At 43.7% G+C, this 22,793-nt stretch overlaps 1 protein-coding gene across 1 annotated transcript; it reads left to right on the plus strand.

The window, feature by feature from the left end:
• Nucleotides 1-8,091: 8,091 nt before the first annotated feature.
• On the plus strand, nt 8,092-22,677 carry LOC119240905 (caspase-1-like). The gene is given in 11 exon segments (XM_037505707.2): nt 8,092-8,119; nt 8,730-8,795; nt 8,798-8,995; nt 14,876-14,938; nt 18,027-18,141; nt 18,307; nt 18,776-18,949; nt 19,346-19,580; nt 19,988-20,131; nt 22,045-22,154; nt 22,579-22,677. Coding segments are annotated over 11 exon segments (1,212 nt in total). The 5' UTR covers nt 8,092-8,112.
• Nucleotides 22,678-22,793: the final 116 nt, after the last annotated feature.

Consider the following 22,793-nt stretch of genomic DNA (forward strand, 5'->3'; position numbering starts at 1 on the left):
AGCCCCACACTATGAAGAAATCCATAGCCTCTGCAGCACAAGTTCGATCCCTGGCCAGCCTGGGAGCAACCCACATGGCGCAGCAGACCTCTCCTAACTCGCCCACTGCTCCCCTCAGCAATGTACTTCAGTATATCTGCCTGTTGTGTTCCCCATTCTGTCTTTGGTGAATCTTCTCACCCCCCACATCTCTGGCCTGTACCCCAGCTCCTGTATGCATAAATAAATCTTTGAAAAAAATGTTAAGCACAACGATGTGAGCCCAGATTCTCACCTTCAGTTTCTAGAAGTGTTCCCTTCAAAACAGCCATCTCAAAAAGAAGAGTTATAGATGAGAAAAGGCTTCATCTGTTCTTAAAAGCAAAACCACTTGAGAGGGACTCAGAGCTCCTAGAATACTTTCCAGAGCTAGGGAATGGGACACAGGACTCAGCAGTTCTGTTCTACCAATCCTTTGGGATCAAATGTCTGTGTCTCACTTTCTAAACTATCCTGCTGAAAATCTAATTCCCAAGGCATTGTGAGGGCCTGGCACATTTGGGATGTGAGTAAATGATGAGGGCAAAATCCACATGACGATTATTCATGCCAAAATCCTGTTAACCAGTGAAGACACAGTGAGAAACCAGCAGTCTGTAACCCTAAAAGGGCTGTCCCTCACTTCAGCAACTGGAAGCCAGGTCTTCAAATCTGTGAGAAATGAATTTGCTTGGTCATCAGCTCCTGTCTGGCTGTGGTGGTTTCTTGTAGGAGGCTGGATGCACTAAGAAAATAAAGGATGAGTTACTGTCCAGTGACACTTCCTAATGAAAGGGAGATTCATTATCCCTTAACTGTACACATATTGTCAATGTCTTTCTTCTTCTCAAGCCCCATTCCCTTACACAGCACGGTTGATCCAAGTGCTGGTGAAGGTATTTCCCAAGGATACACTAACTGACACACTGTTGGCGCCTTGCCTCATGGCATCAGGATGCTTCCCCCTTCCGGGATTAGCTGTGCTCCTTTCTGCCCAGTGCGCATGACCACCTCCGGCGCACCAAATAAGGTCATGTGTTTGATCATTGGCTAGGCACTGTTGGCCTGCTTCTTCCGCTTCCGGTCCCCAGCTATAAAGCCCCGCCGAAACCGAAAGTAAAAGAGACCTGTGATAGCTGAACCGAGAGTGTACGTGTCTCCCTCCGTGGTGTACCCCTGTTCTTCAGGTCGCTGCTCTCCCCCCCGAGAACCTCGTTGACCAGTCCGCGGGCTCGGACAGGTGGCGCCCAACATGGCGCTCGAGGTAGGAGAGATTTCCAGTAGACCCAGACGCGGCGCGCGGCGTGAGTTACTCAGGCCCCGATCCACCTGGCGGGACAGTCATTAGGTAAGTTTTGGCGTCTGATTTGCTTAAAAATGGGACAGGCACTTAGTGAGCACCAGCTTTATGTTTCCCAGCTCAAGGAAGCTCTTAGGACACGCGGAGTTAGGGTTAAGTCCAAGGACCTCTTTTTATTCTTCGATTTTGTCCAAGAAACATGCCCGTGGTTCCCTACAGAAGGAACTATTGATGAAAAACGCTGGCAGAGAGTGGGAGATGCTCTCAACGATTTTTACCGAGTTTTTGGGCCTGAAAAGTTTCCCGTAACGGCCTTTTCATATTGGAATCTTATTAATGATCTGTTGGCTAAGCGAAAAACTGATCCTGGCTTACAGCATGCTATCTCCCATACTGAAAAGATCCTTAAAAGTGCCCCCTCCAGTGTAGCTGAGGCTCCCCCTTCCGGGGCTTGTGGTGAGGACCTAATTTCATCCCATAGTGAGGATGAAGAAATTTCGCCCCCAAAACATGCGACAGGGGCCCCCAACCCTTATGATGAGACTAATCCCCAAAATAATGCACCCCCAGTGTCAGATGATGCCCCCCAAACTGCCGGCACCCCCGTAAAGGAGCCCCATCCAAATACACTTCCCCCATGCAAAAGCCTCTACCCTTCTGTGCCGCGACCCCGCCGTGGGTCTCCTCCGGCTTCCGAGGTGGACTGGGACGAGTTGGCAGAACAAGAGGGCCGCTACCGCCCCCCCACACTCTATTGCCAAGGACCCCATAAAAAAGCCTGTTTTAATACAAACACTTGAGACCTTGGGAAACCAAATTAATACTCTTGTTAAACGTATTGATAAATTGTGTGTGGCCTTCCCCGTGTCTGCTGACGGCCCTTCTCCTCCGCCCCCACAAGTTAATCCGCCGCCATTTTGTCCTTCTTCTATTCCTGCCTTGCTGCCATTTTGCCCTCCTTGTTCCTCCCTTGTTGCCTTGCGGCCTTTTTCTTTGACTCCTCCCGCTCAGCCGCCCTCTCCGTTCCTCCCTCCTCCTTCGCGCCCTGCTCCATTACATCTCTTTCCAGTGGTTGAAACCACCAACGCCCAGGGCGTTGTTCAACGTCATCATGAGCCTCATAATTTCCGCAACGTTAAAGAACTAAAAGAGGCGGTGTCCCTTTATGGAGCCACGGCGCCCTTCACCCTCACTGTTTTGGACACCTTAGCCCAATCCTCTCTCACTCCATCGGATTGGTACTCCCTGGCAAAGGCCACCCTTTCTGGGGGCGATCACCTCCTTTGGAAGGCTGAGTTTATTGATAATTGTAAGGTTTTGGAAAGACAAAGCCGCAAGGCCCGCAATGGATGGACCCTTGAAATGCTAATTGGAGAAGGCAATTATTCTGATCAAAATAACCAAATCAATTTTCCACCCGGCCTTTATGCCCAAATTAGTGTTGCTGCCCTTAGTGCATGGCGCAAACTTCCCTCAAAAAACAACACTGGTGCCCCCATAATTAAAATACGTCAGGCTTCCGGGGAACCCTATTCTGATTTTGTTGATCGCCTCCAAACTGCTGCAGAACGCATGTTAGGAGGTACGGCTGGATCCTCTGACTTTGTCCGTCAACTGGCCTTTGAAAATGCTTCTCCTGCCTGTCAGGCCGCTATACGTTCCATTCGCCGGACCACCTCTACCATTATGGATTATGTCCGTGCATGTGCAGACATTGACCCTGCCTACCAACAAGGACTGGCCATGGCCGCTGCCTTCTCGGGACAGACGGTCGCCGCTTACGTGGCTGGCCAAACACAAGCTCAGTTTACTTGTTTTAAATGCAAAAAACAGGGCCATTTTGCTAGAAATTGTCCCTCGCCTGCCGCTCCCGCGGTATCCCGTTCGTCTCCGTTTCCCTTCACTAATCAACAACCTCAAACCACGGCTACTACTACCTCCGCTTCTTCCCGACCCTCCCAACTCTGCCCACGCTGTCGCAGGGGTTACCATTGGGCCCGCGAATGCCGCTCCCTCACTGACTCAGATGGAAATCCCCTACCCCCCCGTTCGGGAAACTTCAAGCGGGGCCAGCCCCAGGCCCCGCAACAAACAATGGGGTTCGTTCCATCGACGACCAGTCCCACCCCGGTAAGTGGCCAACTTCCCGAGCCACCTCAGGTAGCGCCGGATTGGACCTCTGTGCCGCCACCGACACATTATTAACTCCAGAAATGGGCCCACAGGTGTTACCCACCACGTTCACGGGACCGCCCCTGGCGGGCACCTGCGGCCTCCTCCTCGGCCGTTTCTCTCTCACCCTCCGGGGCCTGCATGTCTTTCCTGGAATCATAGATCAAGACTTTATGGGAACCCTTTCGGTTGTTGCCTCCGCATCTCTCCCGTTACAAATCCGCCAGGGCCAAAAAATTGCCCAGTTGGTTCCTCTCCCCCTGTTGTCCGGGCCGCGACAACAAACCCTTCCTCATCGAGGGTCGCGCACTAATGTCACAGATGTCCTTTGGGTTCAGCCCGTAACTAAGGACAAGCCCGCCCTTACTCTTTCTTTGGATGGCAACTCTTTCACCGGCCTTATCGACACGGGAGCAGATGTCTCTATCATCCACCAGTCTGACTGGCCTCCCTCCTGGCCCACTGTAGCCACGCTCACCAACCTTCAAGGCATAGGACAATCTGCCAATCCATTACAAAGTTCCAAACTCCTACAGTGGACAGACACAGAGGGCCATACTGGCCATGTTAAGCCTCATGTCTTGCCCGGCCTCCCGGTTAATATCTGGGGTCGGGACCTCCTCTCTCAAATGGGTCTCATGATGTGTAGCCCTAATGAGGTGGTTACCGCTCAAATGCTGTCTCAGGGCTTTCTTCCGGGTCGCGGCCTTGGATCCCGCCTTCAAGGCATTACGCAGCCCATCCAACCTAAGGGCCAGGTAAGCCGTGCCAGACTGGGAAGTTTTCCGTAGAGGCCATTGACGTTCCTGTACCCTCCCCGGACGTCATCTCTATTTCCTGGAAATCCGATGACCCGGTCTGGGTCGACCAATGGCCTCTGTCCCAAATTAAACTCCAGGCAGCATACCAACTGGTGCAGGAACAGTTGGATGCCGGTCACGTTGTGCCTGGAATACACCTATTTTTGTCATTAAAAAATCCTCAGGCAAATGGCGACACCTTCAAGATCTCAGGGGGGTTAATGCCACTATGACACTCATGGGCGCCCTACAGCCCGGCCTTCCCTCACTGGCTGCCATCCCAAAAAACTTGTTCTGAGTTGTTGTGGATCTTAAGGACTGTTTCTTCTCCATCCCACTTCACCCCAATGATCAGAAAAGGTTTGCATTCAGCCTTCCTTCTATCAATTTTCAACAACCTCTTCAGCGTTTCCAATGGTTGGTTCTTCCACAGGGTATGGCTAACAGCCCTACTCTCTGTCAACTTTTTGTTGCCCGTGCCATCCAGCTGGTACGTCTTCAAAGGCTCTCTATTTACATCATTCATTATATGGATGACATCCTATTGGCAGGCAACCCCCCCCCCCCAAGAGGTTCTAGCCTGCTTCCACTCCCTTCACTGCCATTTAACTCGGGCAGGGCTAACAATCGCCCCTGAGAAGGTTCAAATTTGTGACCCCTACACCTACCTTGGTTTCTGTCTCAATAGTCCGTATATTACTGCTAAAAGTGCAACTATTGCGACCGACCATCTTCACACCCTTAATGATTTCCAGAAACTTCTGGGGGATATTAATTGGCTTCGCCCCTATTTAAAGTTGCCCACAGCGGACCTTAAGCCCCTTTTTGATACCCTCCAGGGCGACGCTTATCCTGTGTCTCCGTGATCTCTGTCCCCTGAGGCCAGATTGCCTTACAAAAGGTACAAACTGCCATTAATGATCATTTTCTTGTAAGTTTGGACTATTCCAAACCATTTTCCTTGCTTATCTTTTCCACTCAACACTGTCCCACTGGGCTCTTTTGGCAGGACAACCCTGTCCTGTGGCTCCATCAATCAGTTTCCTCAAAAAGGACCTTTCTCCCATATTATGACCTTGTGGCTGACCTTATTGTTCAGGGACGTCTTGTATCCCGCAAATACTTCGGCCTTGAGCCTTCTTCTGTGGTCACTCCTTATTCCAACCATCAGATTGACTGGTTGCTACAGTCCACTGACTCTTGGCCCATCACACTGGCTTCCTATCTGGGTGTTTTGGATAACCATTACCCTCCTGACAAACTTGTTCAGTTTGCTTCCAGCCACCGCTTTGTCTTTCCCAAAACCACACAAAGATCCCCCCTTCCATCGGTCCTCACAGTTTTTACTGACAGATCCTCCAATGGGACAGCTGCGTATGTGGTGCATGGTCACTCCACTGCCTGGAAAACCCCTCATTCCTCGGCCCAGCTTGTAGAGCTTGAGGCGGTGATCACTGTTCTTTCTTCCTTTGCCCATCAACCTCTTAATTAATATACGGATAGTGCTTACATCGCCCAGTCGGTCCCCCTACTTGAAACTGCCCCATTTATCAAAACATCCTCCATGGCTGCGACCCTTTTTCAGCAGTGCCAGGCGGCCATCCAGAACTGCACCGCTCCTTTCTTCCTCGGCCATCTTTGCGCCCATTCGGGTCTTCCAGGACCCGTGACACACGGAAACAACTCTGTCGATGCGGCCACTCAGACAATTCACGTTCTTTCGGTCACCCAGGCCCAACAAGCCCATGACCTCCATCATCTTGATGCCCGGTCCCTGCGTGTGTTGTTCCATCTCACCCGAGACCAAGCCCGGCACATTGTTCGCTCCTGCCCAACGTGTGCTACTTCCCTTCCTGTCCCTCACTTGGGTGTCAACCCTCGTGGTTTGGCCCCTCGAGACCTCTGGCAAATGGACGTCACCCATGTTTCTGAGTTTGGTAATCTCAAGTATGTCCATGTTTCCATTGATACCTTCAGTGGATTTTTGGTGGCTTCTCCCCATGCTGGGGAGGCCACCAAACATGTTATCTCCCATCTCCTTTACGCTTTCTCTGTTTTAGGCGTGCCTAAGGCCCTTAAGACTGATAATGGACCGGGCTACACTTCCAAGGCATTTTCTGAATTCTGTGCCACCCTTTCCATTACTCATACCACTGGCATACCATATAATCCCCAGGGACAGGGCATCGTTGAAAGAGCCCACCAGACACTCAAAACCGTTATTCACAAAATCTGCCAATGTTCTTGGTACCCCTCCCGGTTGGCGCCCCGCAATGTCCTGTGTCATGCCTTGTTTATTTTAAATTTCCTCCACCTGGATGATGCTGGTAACAGTGCAGCCGACCGCTTTTGGCACTCCTCCACCTCCACTCAGTTTGCGTTGGTCAAATAGAAGGACCCACTTACCGGCTCTTGGAATGGTCCAGACCCTGTTTTGATTTTGGCTCGTGGAGTGGTTTGTGTCTACCCCCATGACGCTGACTCTCCTCGCTGGCTCCCAGAGCTCTTGGTTCACGCTGTACCTGCGCCACCCAGCGCCACTACAAAACCACCGGACGCCGCCGAGGCGCCCCGTCCACCCCTTCCGCCCAGGGTGGCTGAGTCCCTCTGAGGTGTCTCTTTTTGTTTCCTTTTCAGGATGCCTGTGGCCACCTGGATTCTCCTGGTTCTTCAACAGTACCCTGTCACCCGTGTCTTAGCTGGCCTCGGACCACCCGCCTCTCTCGCATCCACGTCTTCTTCCTTGGATTCACCCTGCAACTGCAAGGCATTACCTCTGCCCTGGCCGTGGGTGCCTCCGGTTTGGCCATCTCCATTTCCAGGAACTTGCAACCAACCCCTTATGGATTGGCCTTAATAGACTTTTGCCATATTTGCTTCCCCTGTTGGGTCCCCCCTGTTATCTCTTTTATTGTTACTTGCTATAGGTCCTTGTGTTTTAAACTAAATTGTTGGGTCTGTAAGGCACGATTACAGTCCCTTCAGGCGAGACCTATCCAGGTGCTCTATCACCGCCTGGAAATGCTGGAAAGTGGGGACGCGTATAAGGATCTCCAGTCGCCGTCTGCGCCTGGCCAGTAGGTAGCACAGCCTACATGCTATGGGAGTCCCACCATCCTGACCTTTGGTAGACTTTTAACGTCAGTCATTATCCAGCTTCCTGGCTGGGCCCCCTTGAGGATGCTGGAATGGATAGCCAATGACGGGTAAGATGGAATGCGGGACGAGACCAACCTAAGACAGCCTGCGCTCCCTTTCCATCTAGGACCATCGGGTGATGACCGGTAAGGCTTGTCCCTGCAATTCACAACCTAAGACAGGCACATTCCTCCTCACTAATAAAGAGAAAAGGGGGATCTGTTGGCGCCTTGCCTCATGGCATCAGGATGCTTCCCCCTTCCGGGATTGGCTGTGCTCCTTTTGGCCCAGTGCGCATGACGACCTCCGGTGCACCAAATAAGGTTATGTGTTTAATCATTGGCTAGGCACTGTTGGCCTGCTTCTTCCGCTTCCGGTCCCCAGCTATAAAGCCCCGCCGTAACCGAAAGTAAAAGAGACCTGCTATAGCTGAACCGAGAGAGTACGTGTCTCGCTCTGTGGTGTACCCCTGTTCTTCAGGTCGCTGCTCTCCCCCTGAGAACCTCGTTGACCAGTCCGCGGGCTCGGACAATACACTCTAACTTTAAGAGACCCAAATAAGCCTTTGAGGTGGCGGGGAAAGGACATGCAAAGAGCAGTAGTGGTTTCTAAACACTCACATCCTGCGAAAAGGAGGGTGAACCTGCTTTCACTTTCATACACCAAGCTTAACAACGAAAAGCCATGGCAGGTGAGTTTTACCCCCAAGGACATGTGTTGGGAAAAGAAATAGCTGGGGAAGGGGCAGGATTTTTTGAAAGTCGTTAAGTTGATTCTGTGAATGTCTCCTTGAGCAGAACAGAGGGAGTGGGACGAGATGGCAGAGGGCCGGAAAAGAGACAGGCCAGGTCCGGAAGACTATCAGACTTTAGAAAGGAAACATGAGGGGCAGAGAGGTGTTTCTGGGGTAATCTGCTGTCATCGTGCTTCTCTCCCCTGAATTCTACACTAGCAGAAACTTCAGTGCATGGAGGGGGCACAGTCAGAGAGGACAGGGGTCTGCGATTGTTGTCCCCAGACACAATGGTCTCTCGGGGTTCATTATCAGAGATCAATAAGCCTTGGGCATGTTAGTATGGTGCCTACTGTCAGGTGGTCTATGGAGATGCACATCTCAGATGGCAGGTTCTTGGTGAGCACACGCGGGTACTAAGGAATACCCTCCCCCCCACGGCCAGAATCAGGATTACTGAGCTGTGTAGAGAGGGACATTCTGTTGAGTAAGTCTGGAGGAACTATTTCCTGTTGCTGAGAGGGAATGGAGCATGTTTTCATTACTTATATTCTCGGGCTTTAAACAGACCAGGTCCTCCGGGAGAAGAGGAAACAGTTTGTCCGTTCAGTGGGCTCAGGCACCATCAACGGCTTGCTGATGAACTTCTAGAGAAAAGAGTGCTGAACCAGGAAGAGATGGAGAAAATAAAAGTTGAAAATGCAACTGTCATGGATAAGGCTCGAGCTTTGATGGACTCTGTCCTTCGGAAAGGGCCCCGGGTGTGCCAGATTTGCATGGATTTTATTTGTGAAGATGACTCCCACCTGGCAGGGACCCTGGGGCTCTCCTCAGGTAAGGTGGGGGACTGATATTCACCTAGGCCTGTGTCTTTGTTCCTGTAGGGTAAATGATTTTCAGGCTTTTCTGCCCTCCCACTATTAGGATTGCATGCCAGAATTCGGGCATCTGCATTTTGTTACATTGTTATATTCAGTGGTGGTGTTTATTTCTGTGGGCCATGGCTGCAGTATTAGCCAAGTGAAGCAGAGGCAAAGAAAAATAAAAAAAAACAGAGTGAACTGCCTAGAGCCTGGATAGAGGAAAGAGTGAAGACTTGCTGGGGGCTGGGAGGTCTGCCAGCCTCCTGACCCCTCCATTGCCCCTTCCTGCCATGTACCTGATAAAATCCCAATGAAACCCTGAAAAACCCACTCAGTGCTCCAGGACTCTCCTTTACCCTTCTGCTCCAATCATAGAAAATCTGTCCTGTGCCCTTCTTGGCACCACAGTGCCCATCATTTGATATCTTCATCCGTCAAGGTAGTTTACAGACACATCCAAAGCTCTGGCTCAGGTCAGCATCTCTCCATCACAGACCTATTATATGACCCCCTCTGTTTTCCTCTGTGTCCTGTGCCTTTTGCCTAAGTGCCTTTGGCCTTTCTTTTTATTACAGTTCAATTCAGCCAGTCTGAGCAACACAGTGTCCCAATGCATACGACAAATTAGAAAACAGACAAGAGGGAGTAGAAGAACCACACGCAACCTAAAAACTCCTCAGGAAAGAAGCACACCGCAAAAAGAAAACCACTCCCCAGATTGCAACGACAGCAACTTGGAAGAACTTCTGAGCCTTCCAGATAGAGAATTTATAATTGCCATGTTTAAAAAAGTGATAGAAGTCATAAAGGAAAACAATGATCAGAAGAAGGAAATTGAGTCCCTAAAGAGGGAAAACAATGGTCAGAAGAATGAAATTGAGTCCCTAAAGAGGGAAGTAAAAGAAATGCAGGAGATCAAAGAATTAATGGAGGAAGTAAAGAACTCTGGGAAAAGCAATGAAAGCAGAATAGATGAAATGGAAGAACGAATAAGTACTCTTGAGGACACAGAAATAAAAAGAACCAAAACAGAAAAGGAAAGAGAAGTACGAAGGAAAAAGAATGAAGAAAGACTTCGGGAACTATCTGACTCCATGAGGAAAGGAAATATAAGAGTTATAGGAATTCCAGAAGGAGAGGAGAGAGATGTAGGAACAGAGAAAATATTCCAGGAGATAATTGAAGAGAACTTCCCAAATGCGAAGAAGGAGCTGAAAATTGATATACAAGAAGCAAGAAGAACACCAAACTTCCACGACGAAAGGAAAAACAAAGCAAGACACATAATAGTAAAGCTCCAAAGAATCCAGGACAAGGAAAAAATAATGAAGCTGACAAGAGGGAAGAAACAGATAACATTCAAAGGAAAACCAATCAGGCTGACATCAGACTTCTCTGAAGAAACACTACGGGCAAGGAGAGAGTGGAGGGACATAGTCAACAGACTCCAAGAAAACAGATGCCAACCAAAAATACTCTATCCCGCAAAGCTCTCCTTCCTCTATGAAGGAAGAATAAGGATCTTTCTAGACAAACAGAAACTCCGGAATTTCATTACCACTAAACCCCCACTCCAAAAAATACTACAAGGAATCCTAAAGCCAGAACCTCAGAGCGACGAATAACAACGAAAGAAGACCAAAAAAAAAAAAAGTTATTAAAAGAATAAATAAAATCAAAGGAAAGACAAACACAATGGCAAATACAGATGCTAACATATCAATATTAACTCTAAATGTAAATGGACTAAACTCTTCAATAAAAAGACACAGAGTTGCAGCCTGGATTAAGAAACAAAACCCAACCTTTTGCTGTCTCCAGGAAACACATTTAGCTACAAAAGTTAAAAATAGGCTCAAAGTTAAAGGATGGAAAACAATCCTACAAGCAAATGGGCCAAAAAAGAAAGCAGGAACAGCTATACTTATATCAGATAAAACAGACTTCAAACTCAAAAAAATAAAAAGAGACCCCAATGGTCACTACATTATGATCAAGGGGACAATACTTCAAGAAGAAATAACACTCATTAACATATACTCACCAAACGAAGGAGCACCAAAATATATCAGACAACTGTTGTCCTCTCTGAAAACAGACATCAGAGAAAACACATACGTAGTGGGAGACTTTAACACAACACTATCAACAATGGATAGATCAACAAGACAAAAAATAAGTAAAGAAACTAAAGCTCTAAATAAGGACCTAGAGCATTTGGGCTTAACAGACATCTATAGAACACTAAACCCAAAAAAAAAAGGAGTACACATTTTTCTCAAGCGCACACGGATCATTCTCCAGGATCGATTACATACTGGAGCACAAGACAAACATCAACATATACACCTAGATTGAAATCATACCAACCATCTTTTCTGACCACGAAGGCATCAAACTAGAAATAAACCATAAAAAGAAGGCAAGGAACTATCCTACCTCATGGAGATTAAAAACCACACTACTGGAAGACCACTGGACTAACGAGGAGATCAAAGAAGAAATTAAAAAATTCTTTGAATTGAATGACAAGGAGGACACCAATATCCTAAATGTATGGGATGCAGCAAAAGCAGTAATAAGAGGAAAATATATAGCAATAGAAGCTCACATCAAAAAACAAGAAAGAACTCAAAGAAACAACCTAATCTCGAAGCTCAAATATCTAGAAAAAGAACAACAAAAAAAAACCCAAAACCAGTAGAAGACAAGAAATAATAAAAACCAAAGCAGAAATAAATGAAATTGATACTAAAAAAACAATCCAAAAGATCAATGAAACCAAGAGCTGGTTCTTTGAAAAAATAAATAAAATAGACAAACCCCTAGCCAGGCTCACAAAGGAAAAAAGGGAGAAAACACAAATAAACAGGATCATAAATGAAAGAGGAGAAATCACAACGGACACAGCAGAAATCAAAAGAATAATCAGTAACTACCATGAACAGTTATATGGAAACAAGTTCAACAATCTAGAGGAGATGGACAAATTCCCACAACTCTACAATCACCCAAAGCTAGATAAAAAAGAAATAGAACACCTAAACAGACCAATTACAAGCAGCGAAATTGAAATGGTAATCAAAAACCTCCCCAAAAACAAAAGCCCAGGACCTGATGGATTTACAAATGAATTCTACCAAACATTCAGAGACGAATTAGTGCCTATCCTTCACAAACTCTTCCAAAAAATTGAGAAGGAAGGGACAATACCAAACACGTTCTATGAAGCCAATATTACACTAATACCAAAACCGAATAAGGACAACACAAAAAAAGAAAACTACAGGCCAATCTCCCTAATGAGCACTGATGCAAAAATCCTCAATAAAATTTTAGCTATCAGAATCCAACAATGTATCCATAATATAATTCACCACGACCAAGTTGGATTCATTCCAGGGACACAAGGATGGTTTAACATCCATAAATCAATCAACGTTATCCAACACATCAACAAAAAGAAATATAAAAACCATATGATTATATCAATAGATGCTGAGAAAGCTTTCGACAAAGTGCAACACCCATTCATGATGAAAGCCCTTGAAATTCTTGGGATACAAGGAACATACCTCAACATCATAAAGGCCATCTATGATAAGCCAACAGCCAGTATCATTCTCAATGGTGAAAAGCTGAATGCAATTCCATTAAGATCTGGAACAAGACAAGGATGTCCACTCTCACCACTGCTTTTCAATATAATACTGGAAGTCCTAGCCAGAGCAATAAGACAAGAGAAAGACATACAAGGAATCCAAATAGGAAAAGAAGAAGTCCAACTATCACTATTTGCAGATGATATGATAATATACATGGAGAACCACAAAATCTCCACAGAAAAACTAATTCAATTCATCAATCATTTCAGTAAAGTGGCAGGATACAAAATCAACACGCAAAAGTCAGTAGCCTACCTATACACAAACAATAAATCTGAAGAAGAAGAAATAAAAAAAACCATCCCTTTTATTATCAAAACAAAAAAAAATCAAATATTTGGGAATAAATCTAACAAAAGAGGTAAAGGACCTATACAAAGAAAACTATAAAACACTGTTAAAAGAAATAGAAGAAGACACAAAGAAATGGAAAGACATCCCCTGCTCATGGATTGGAAGAATAAACATTATTAAAATAGCCATCCTACCAAAAGCAATATACAGAGTCAATGCTATTACAATCAAAATTTCAATGTCATTCTTCAAAGAAATAGAACAATTATTGATGAAATTCATATGGAATCACCAAAAACCCCGAATAGCCAAAGCTCTACTGAAAAAAAAAGAAGGAAATGGAGGCATCACACTCCCAGACTTCAAACTATACTACAAAGCCATAATCATCAAAACTGCATGGTATTGGAACAAGAACAGACATACAGACCAATGGAATTGAAAAGAAAATCCAGAAATAAACCCACAGATTTATGATCAACTAATCTTTGACAAAGGAGGAAAGACTCTGCATTGGAGCAAAGAAAGTTTGTTCAATAAATGGTGCTGGGAAAACTGGGTCGCTACATGCAAAAGAATGAAGCTTGACCACTACCACACACCATACACAAAAATCAACTCAAAATGGATTAAAGAACTAGACATAAGACCTGAAACCATAAAATACATAGAAGGAAATATAGGCGAAACACTACGGGATTTGCACATCAAAGACATCTTTACAGACACATCACCCAAAGCAGTGATAGTGAAGGCAAAGATAAACAGCTGGGACTACATCAAATTAAAGAGCTTCTGCACAGCAAAAGAGACAATAACAAAAACAAAGAGAAACCCCACCAACTGGGAGAACATTTTTGCACCCAACACTAATGATAAAGGACTGATCACAAAAATCTGCAAAGAGCTGATGAGACTCAGCAACAACAAAGAAAATAATCCAGTTAAAAAATGGGCAGAATTGCTAAAAAGAAACTTCTCTGAAGAGGAAATGCAAATGGCCAACAGACATATGAAAAAATGTTCAACATCACTTGTAATCAGGGAAATACAAATCAAAACTACCATGAGATACCATCTTACACCAGTGAGAATGGCACATATTAAAAAAACTAGCAACAACAAATGTTGGCGAGGGTGTGGAGAAAAAGGAACTCTTCTGCACTGTTGGTGGGAGTGCAAACTGGTCCAACCACTATGGAGAGCTGTGTGGATATTTCTGGACCTACTAAACATAGAGCTTCCATATGATCCAGCAATTCCACTCCTAGGTATTTACCCAAAGGACACAGAAACATCAATTCCAAAGAACACCTGCACCCCTATGTTTATAGCAACACTATTTACAATAGCTAAGCTTTGGAAACAGCCCAAATGCCCAAAAATAGATGACTGGATCAAGAAGATGTGGTACATATACACCATGGACTATTACTCAGCATTCAAAAAAGATAAACACATGCAATTTGCAGCAACATGGATGGCGTTGGAAGGGATCATGCTCAGTGAAATAAGCCAAAAAGAAAAAGAAAAATACCGGATGGTCTCACTCATAGCAGGAATCTAGAAAACTTAAATAAGGGACCAGGAAAATGAATATAAGAAAGTGAAAATCAAAATCAACAAAAAACTATGAACCAGAGAGACTTTTTGGGGGGTGGGGGCGGGAGGGGAGGGATTGGGGTCAGAATGGGGCGTTTGCAATTGTATGGGGAATATAAAAATAAAATTCATTATTTAAAAATAAATAAATAAATAAAGTTCAATTCCTGTCCTGACTATGCGGCCATTCATTTGCTGAAGTGGGCGCTATTTTTAACAGGGAGGATTTAACAGACTGGTCAAGTTTCTTCAGATGCTAAGCACCTCTTTCAATGTCCATCTTTCCTCAGGTCCACAATCCGGAAATTCTCAAAATATACAAGGACCCCAAGCACAGGTTTCTACCTACCCAGGTGATGCCAATTGCAAAACACAAATATTTTTTGTTTCACATCTTTCCTGATATTTAATTACAAGGGATGAAAATGCTACTGTCATGGATAAGGCTCGAGTTTTGCTGGACTCTGTCCTTCAGAAAGGGTCCCGGGCATGCCAGATTTGTACTGATTGTATTTGTGGGAGAGGGGAGAGGGTCTGTGAATAATTCTTTATGACTGATTCCACGCCTTCTCTCAATCTATTTCTGATTGGCAAAAGACATTCCTACAGCTTTGCTCTCAGATTTTCTAACACAGTCTGACTCTTTCCCGAACCCTCACTAAGCACTTGTAAGCTGGCGCCCACTGAACAGGTTCACTATCGTCTCCCTCTGATTCCTTCATACACTGCCGTGAGCTGGACTAGCCATCTTTTGCCCACTTGCTTCTCTTCCTCTCCCCCTATTTTGGTTAGTGACACACTATCAAGCAGGTGTCAAACCAGAGCTGACCTTAGACACTTTTCTCGAATACCTGATATTCAAGCAGTGGCTACGTTTTTGCTTTCTCTCTCTCGAATACCCAGAAGGTAACTCCACACTCACTTCTACTGTATTTCACAACCCCTATCTACACAGGGTCCTATGATTGTCACTCATAACTTCACTGTAAATTTTTTTTTTTTTTTTACAAAATCACCTTTTAGTCCCCCTGGACTTTAAAAGTTTCTGAGGAAATTAAACAAGTCTGAATATTCCTAGGTATGACCACCTCTAATTCATAGACCAACATTTGTTAAGAAACTATTTCACTGAAAAATTTCATTCAAATTACTATTTTTTGCTAGGACATTAGAAAAACTTTGCAAAACAATGTTATAGGCTATGCTCTATAGAATTCCTTAAGAATAATTAACAAGCAGTCTTTCTGCCCACCTGTGACTATGCAGGTGCTTCCTTGCACCAACTCTCTCCCTCCACAGGGCAGCAGCCTCCTGCCTGTCCGTGACCTGTACATGCCAGGACTTCTCCTCACTGACCTCCCTCAGTGGAGGCCGCTCTCTTCAAGGCTGCCCGCCTGCGACCATGGGCCTCTCTCAGCAAACCTGTCCCTTTCAGGGCAGCTCTTCCTGCCCGCGTGTGTCTTTTACTCTTCTGTCCCTTTCTCTAATAAACCTGCTGTTTAATTACAAAAAAAAAAAAAAAGAATAATTAAAAAGTTTCCTAATTTTGTTGAACTTTTATGACTACATGAATTATGAATAAATTAAGAATTGCCCCCATGATATTCAAACTAGATAAAAACTTAGGCATGAGTATGACACTACACACAGATGATAAGAAATGCTGTTACAAGGTCAAACATTTATAATGACTCAGATAGGGTAGAAACTTAGTTCTCATTCATGAAAATTCCAAAAATGGTCATTCTTCATCAGCCCACAGATCTTCTCCAAGTGCTAATTCAGATACTTAGACTCTTCCATCCCATGACTCTGATATCTGTAACATCTGATCCCAAAATTACTGTGGTCCTATCTGTGCAATGAATTGCATTGGGGGGAGTATGGGAGGTCATTTCTGAGAGAGTTTGCTGGATTGGTTGGGATGTTTCGTACCAGGTTTCAGCTTGTATTCCAATGTCTGGAACCCACTCACTGCAACACCCAACTCCCAGTGGAGAAAGTGCCTTGTGAAAATACTGGCATGTTTCTGCCACAAAATTTTAAACATAAAAATTTTCATCCCACACGATATTGGAGGTGGCACAGGAAAAGCCTAGGTCACAGGTGACAAGGCAGATCATTAACTGTCTCAGAGAATTTTCTGAAAATGGTGGTCTTAGTTATTGAATCTAAACACGTGTGACATGCTCTAGATTCCTTACTAAGCAAATTTCACTTTTGTGTTAGTCTATATTCTTGCTTATCAAATAATCAGTTTTGTAGTAATCCTGGGAGAATATTTCTTCAGTGGCACTGGAATAATTTCATTATGTGATCATTCTTTTCTCAAAATAAAAAAGACCTTCTCTACGGAAAAAAAAAATAGGTGTTCAGAAATGCTAGTATTTTATCAAATTCAGAAATTACTCTTATGAATCTAGAGGTTGTCCCACCCATGTCTTATTTACTATTTCATGGTACAGGACACTGACTATATAGTTAAATGTCTATTTTCTTACTAAGAGAAATTTAGTTCTATTAAAATCTAAACATTGCCTTTGATAGTTTTTCTATTGTTCTTCGGACTCCTGTATGAAGAAACATAACATTTCTTCTATATGATAAAGATTTCTATAGTTTTTTTCCAAATATCTCCATTCAAATTATCTCTTACTTTCTCCATAGTCAACATACTTCACGGTGCCTTGGTTTACATATTTGAATATATATTGAATATTTTTTCTTTAATTTTCTTCAAGATTGAATATGATATTCTTGTTAGGATAGTTGAGCTTTTTGAAGGAATCTCCAAATATGAAGAAAACTTTTCTATCTTGGAACAGATGGAAATTACATTAATTTCTTTAATGAATCCATCACATTATTGGTGAGTGTTGACTTGTCTGTTCTCATGCACACTACTGTGGGGACTCTTCCTTACGAATCTGTGCAATGAGTGAGAACCTTGATTGTCACTGTCATTCCTTGCTCTCTCATATCCCTAATCATATACTTAAAAAATAAACACTTATCTTTTGAAAATATTACAATAGTAATTAATACCTACCTCCATTAAATTTTATTCTAGATTTTAATCATTTGAAATATATTTATATGAAATGATTTATATCAAATATAATCAATAAAATTATATTTTTTTCTGAGAAATTTTATTAGGTATAACCTTGGAAGAAAAAAACTTTCTATTTTTAATCTATGTGTAAAAATGTTGATTCTATGAGATGAAGGTAGGTCCTTGTATCACTCCAATGGAAATCTCTTCTGGAGTGAGATTGTTCCATTAGCAGTGACTCAGTCAAAGTGTTAATGTCCAGCCCAGAGCTGTCCTTCTGAGGATGCATTTCCTCCTCTGCGGTTGCAGACACAGATGATGCTGTGTGAGCACCAAGAGGAATCCTCAGGTATTCTACTGTTCAGAAATTTTCTTGTCTCTTGCAGCTCTGCAGGTAATGCAAGGCTATCCAGCTACACTCACACCCTCAGGTCCGGGAGAAAGCCTCAAGCTTTGCCCCCGTGAAATCGCCGAAAAGATAATGAAAGACAAGGAAGCAGAGTTGCTGTGCTCTGGACACAAGGATCTGGGTGAAAGATCTCTAAAGGACTCTCAATTGCTGTGTTGCTTGTTTAGAGCCAGTGACCTTGAGAGGCTCTGAAAGAAAATTTGACTTTTACCTTAGACAAAGGATTTCTATCTTGTAGATTCCCAGGATTAGTAAAGAGTTCCCAGCTTGATCAATTATCAGAGAAAATAATGGAAACAATTACAATGTCATCTATTGAATTCTAACTCTAAGTCAGTTTCTATTTTAAGCCTGTTGCAATTAATAACCCCCTTTACTGACCAAAATAACCCATGTTAGACATCATGAAAGTAAGGCATCAATTATAAAATACTTTAGACTAACCAGTAAGTGGGGACTTAGTTTTAAATTTCAGTCATTCTAGTTTCAAAGTTTCTTCATCTCACAGTCCTGTCAAAACTCATTACATCATATGCGCAGCTGCCATTGGGCTTATACTCTCCATCCCCAGCCTTAGGGCAGGACTCGCTCATCATCCCTGTGTTCATCTCTGGTTCATGGGATGTGGTGTCTGGGTAGGACTAAGGGGTTAGGAGCTCTGAACCCACAGGATTAAGGCTGAATTAAAGAGAACAAGACTATTCATCCCCCCTGCATCTCCTACAGATATATCCAATAAAGGAAAGGTCAGTCAGCACGTGTCTTGCCCTCATCATCTGCAACACAGAATTTGACTATCTTTCCAAGAGAAATGGGGCTGACGTTGACATCAAAGGCATGGAGAGACTGCTGGAAAGTCTGGGGTACAGCGTGGATGTGAGAGAAAATCTCACTGCTTCGGTGTGTTCTATCCTAATGTAGGGACAGAGCCATACCCTTCCTATGTCTAAAGAATCTGAGAAATCCTCAATGTAGCCTCATAAGTATATATATTCTGATAGTCTCAAATGGAAGTTTTCCCTTGGAGGAGGCTTCTGCTACCATCATTCTTTTAAGCATGCAGGGTTTGGGCAAGAGTCTGGTAAAACATTCTGTAATCTCCATTTCTCTCTACTCAAAATCCCTGAATAGCAACCAATAACCCTTTTCTGCACCTTATCCAAATTTAAGTTTAAATTTATTTTGCATTCCATTGATTTGAAATGAGATAGGAATTCTTGAAGTGTCTCCCTACTGGATGCCCACAGTGCCATGACGAGGGGTCACATGGGAGACCAGTGCTCTGCTCTCTTCCAGAACATGAAGACAGAGTTGTTGACTTTTGCTGCTCGCCCAGAGCACCGGACCTCAGACAGCACTTTCGTGGTGTTCATGTCTCATGGTGTTCGGGAAGGCATTTGTGGGACAAAATGCTCTCAAGAATCCCCAGATGTATTAGATCTCAACACCGTCTTTCGAGCCTTAAACGCTAATCAATGTCCAAATTTGATGAATAAGCCCAAGGTGATCATCATCCAGGCGTGCCGTGGTGGTGAGTGCTGATATGTCTTAGAACACAAGATAGCCATGTTTTGACCTTATTTCATGCATCCAATATTTTTCAGTTTCCTTGGGTCGTTCCTCAACAACAAATAACACCTACTGCCCCAAAATAATTAGCTTCTGTGAATTATGACTTGTTGTTAAATAGTTGTTACATTTTCTACTAAACAGAGACCATGTTAATTATTAAGACTCAGATTTTAGGGCATCATTGGGACTCATTTGAGGATGGAGAAAGAAAAGAGTTGTTAACAAGAAATTTTCTGAAATATGCCTAAGAGCATATGGTTGAAAAATAGTGACAGATAAATCAATAAATTTGACTGGATAGAGTTGTCATGAGAAAGTAGTTCCCTTGGTGGCTGGTAGTAACAAGAATATGCATCTTCTTTCCAGAGGGACAAGGAGTGGCCTGGGTAAAAGATGCAGCAGGACCTTCTGAAGAAATCTCTTTACTGTCTCTTGAAGACTTTGAGGATGGTGCTATTAAGAAAGCCCATGTAGAGAAAGATTTTATTGCTTTCTGCTCTTCCACACCAGGTAATCTTTGTCTATACAGGACAACTCTGTAAGCATCATCAATGTAAGATCTTTGTTATTTTCAGTTTCTGATAGCAAACCATATTCTCCAAGTTAATCTCAGCTACACTCTAGTGCTTCCCTGAAGAAAAAGAAACATCTATGTCTTTTAAATGTAAAAGAACTTGAGAGATATCTGCCTGTGTCTTACTGTGTCTGCAGTTTCAAGGAGAATTTTAATCTATTAACATTATATATTTAATGACCCTGATTACTGGCTGACAAGTTATTTTAAAACATGTAGGCATACTTAAAGGCACAATGGTTGTTGTCACATTTTTCTTACTTCTTTGCATAATTTTAAAAGATTTCATGACTTCTATGTTTCTACTATTTCATATAATGTTATATTCTTTAATATTACTCTTCGTTAAGACTGATTTGTCTTCCAGTAGAATGCCACCTTTCTTTTTTTCTTTTCTTTTCTTTTTTTTTTTTAAATATTTATTTATTTATTTATATAAGCACTGGGTACAGTCAGAAGCATGGGAAGGTGAGAGAATTCACCAGAGCCAGAGCAGGGAACAGAACAGGCAGACTGATGAAATATACTGCTGAGGGGAGCAGCGGGCATGGCAGGAGAGATCTGCACGCCATGTGGGACCCTCACAAGTGGCCGGGGATCGAACCAGCGCTGCAGAGGCTGCAGGCAGCTTTACAGCCCAGCACTCAACCGCTGTGCCACTGGGGGAGCCACCTTTCTTTTTTTTTTTTAAAAGATTTATTTATTTATTGATTGATTGATTTATTGATTTATACATACATACATACAAGCACTGGGTACAGTCAGAAGCGCGGGAGGGTGAGAGAATTCACCAGAGCCAGAGCGGGGAGCAGAGCAGGCAGAAGGACCGAAGTACACTGCTGAGGGGAGCAGCGGGCGGCAGGAGAGGTCTGCGCGCCATGTGGGACCCTCCTCCGGTGGCCGGGGAGCAGCCGGGGATCGAACCGGCCCTGCAGAGGCTGCGGGCTGCTTCGCAACCCAGCGCTCTACCGCTGCGCCACCAGGGAGGCCCCCACCTTTCTTTTTTAAACATATTCTAAGTTTACATTTTTTGACTCTTAGTGCTATTTTCACATTTAGCTAACATTGTGTCTAAATGCCTGTGATTAATAGTATTTGATTTTAACTAAATTTCTTATAAAGAATGTAAGCTGAAAACATGTCAATTACCCTGCATAGTTGGGTATTACCTATCTTCTATTTTCTTAGACACATGGAATGTATTAGCTAATCTTCATTTATGTCTTTGCTGCAGAAAATATTCACCTACTCTTGTATTTGAGAACATTGCATTCTGTATGTATAAATTAACTTATATCAGAGTCAGGAAGTAGCACTGGAGGGATCCAGAATCTGATATTTCTTCCCCAAGGACTTTCTTCCTTTCGCCGTTCTTCCTCCTCTCCCTCTCTGCTATATGGATACCTCCTTGAACTCAGAGACTATCCATCTTAATATCTGCATTACATAAAGCACCCTTTACATGGACTTAATATTGTGTGGAGGGGGCCCGATGGTCTGTGGTGGAAAACTGTTTGTACCTTGGCGTGGATGTGTTGTGGTGACATACACGTGAAGAAGTGTGATCCTATAACTTTGAGTAAAATAGTGTAAACCAATCTTAACTCTAAAAAAAAAAAAAATGGAAAAAAATATGTTAGGTTTCAGAAAAATAAAATTGTTGCCTAGCATTACAGATACAATCACTTAGATATATTCATTAAAAGATGGTAGGCATGTAGTGTACAGAAAAAGCAAGTCAACAGCATAATATGAGCAGTCTGCTCAGCTAGAGTGGAGCCCCTAGTGCCTCCAGCTCTATGGCCAGGCAAGAGGCTCACATGAGATTTGCAAAATGCTTCATTCACAGATAATGTATCCTGGAGATCTCCCATCCATGGCTCTCTTTTTATTATGAGACTCATCGAACATTTTCAAGACTATGCCTGGTGCCATGACCTGGAGGAAATTTTTCGAAAGGTAGGCATCTGGATTCCTCTACTTCTCTGGATGTTTGGCTATTGCAACTACAAACCTAGGGAGCAGTTGTAAAAATGCCCTTTGGTAAGATGGCAAACCAGAAACCCATCCAACCTATAATGATCTGATAAACAACCCTTAAAAAAAAAAAAAAAAACATTTTAACTTCCCTCCTGCCCTGAATCAATAAGCAAGTAGACTCTAATTGCCAGTGTCCACAGCAGTCCTGTCCAGCAGAGAATTTTGGAAGTCTGGAGTTCAGTCCATATTTTCACATGCACATTACTATGATTTTAACAGCCGTATGGCCCTTTGGCTTTCATTATTTACTCTTCTGTATACTCTGTATAGTCTTTCTAGCTGAGCTGAAGATTCTTCCACTCAAGAAAAAAAAAAAAATCTACAGCTTATCTTTCCCATCTAGGTTCAATTCTCATTTGAGCAGCCAGCAAGTGGGGCACAGATGCCCACCGCCGAAAGAGTGACTTTGACAGGACGTTTCTACCTCTTTCCAGGACACTAAATAAGTCATAGCAGTGTCTATGGACAGGGGTGCGTGGTGGGTGGTGAGGTTGGGAGGGGAGCGCTGAGTCTCACCTACGCCAGGTGTCCAGGTCCCTGAGTAATGAGCAGGGACAC

This window comes from Talpa occidentalis, unplaced genomic scaffold (assembly GCF_014898055.3).
Source record: "Talpa occidentalis isolate TD23 unplaced genomic scaffold, MPIMG_talOcc4v2.1 talOcc4.12, whole genome shotgun sequence".
In the NCBI taxonomy this organism is placed as follows: Eukaryota; Metazoa; Chordata; class Mammalia; order Eulipotyphla; family Talpidae; genus Talpa; species Talpa occidentalis.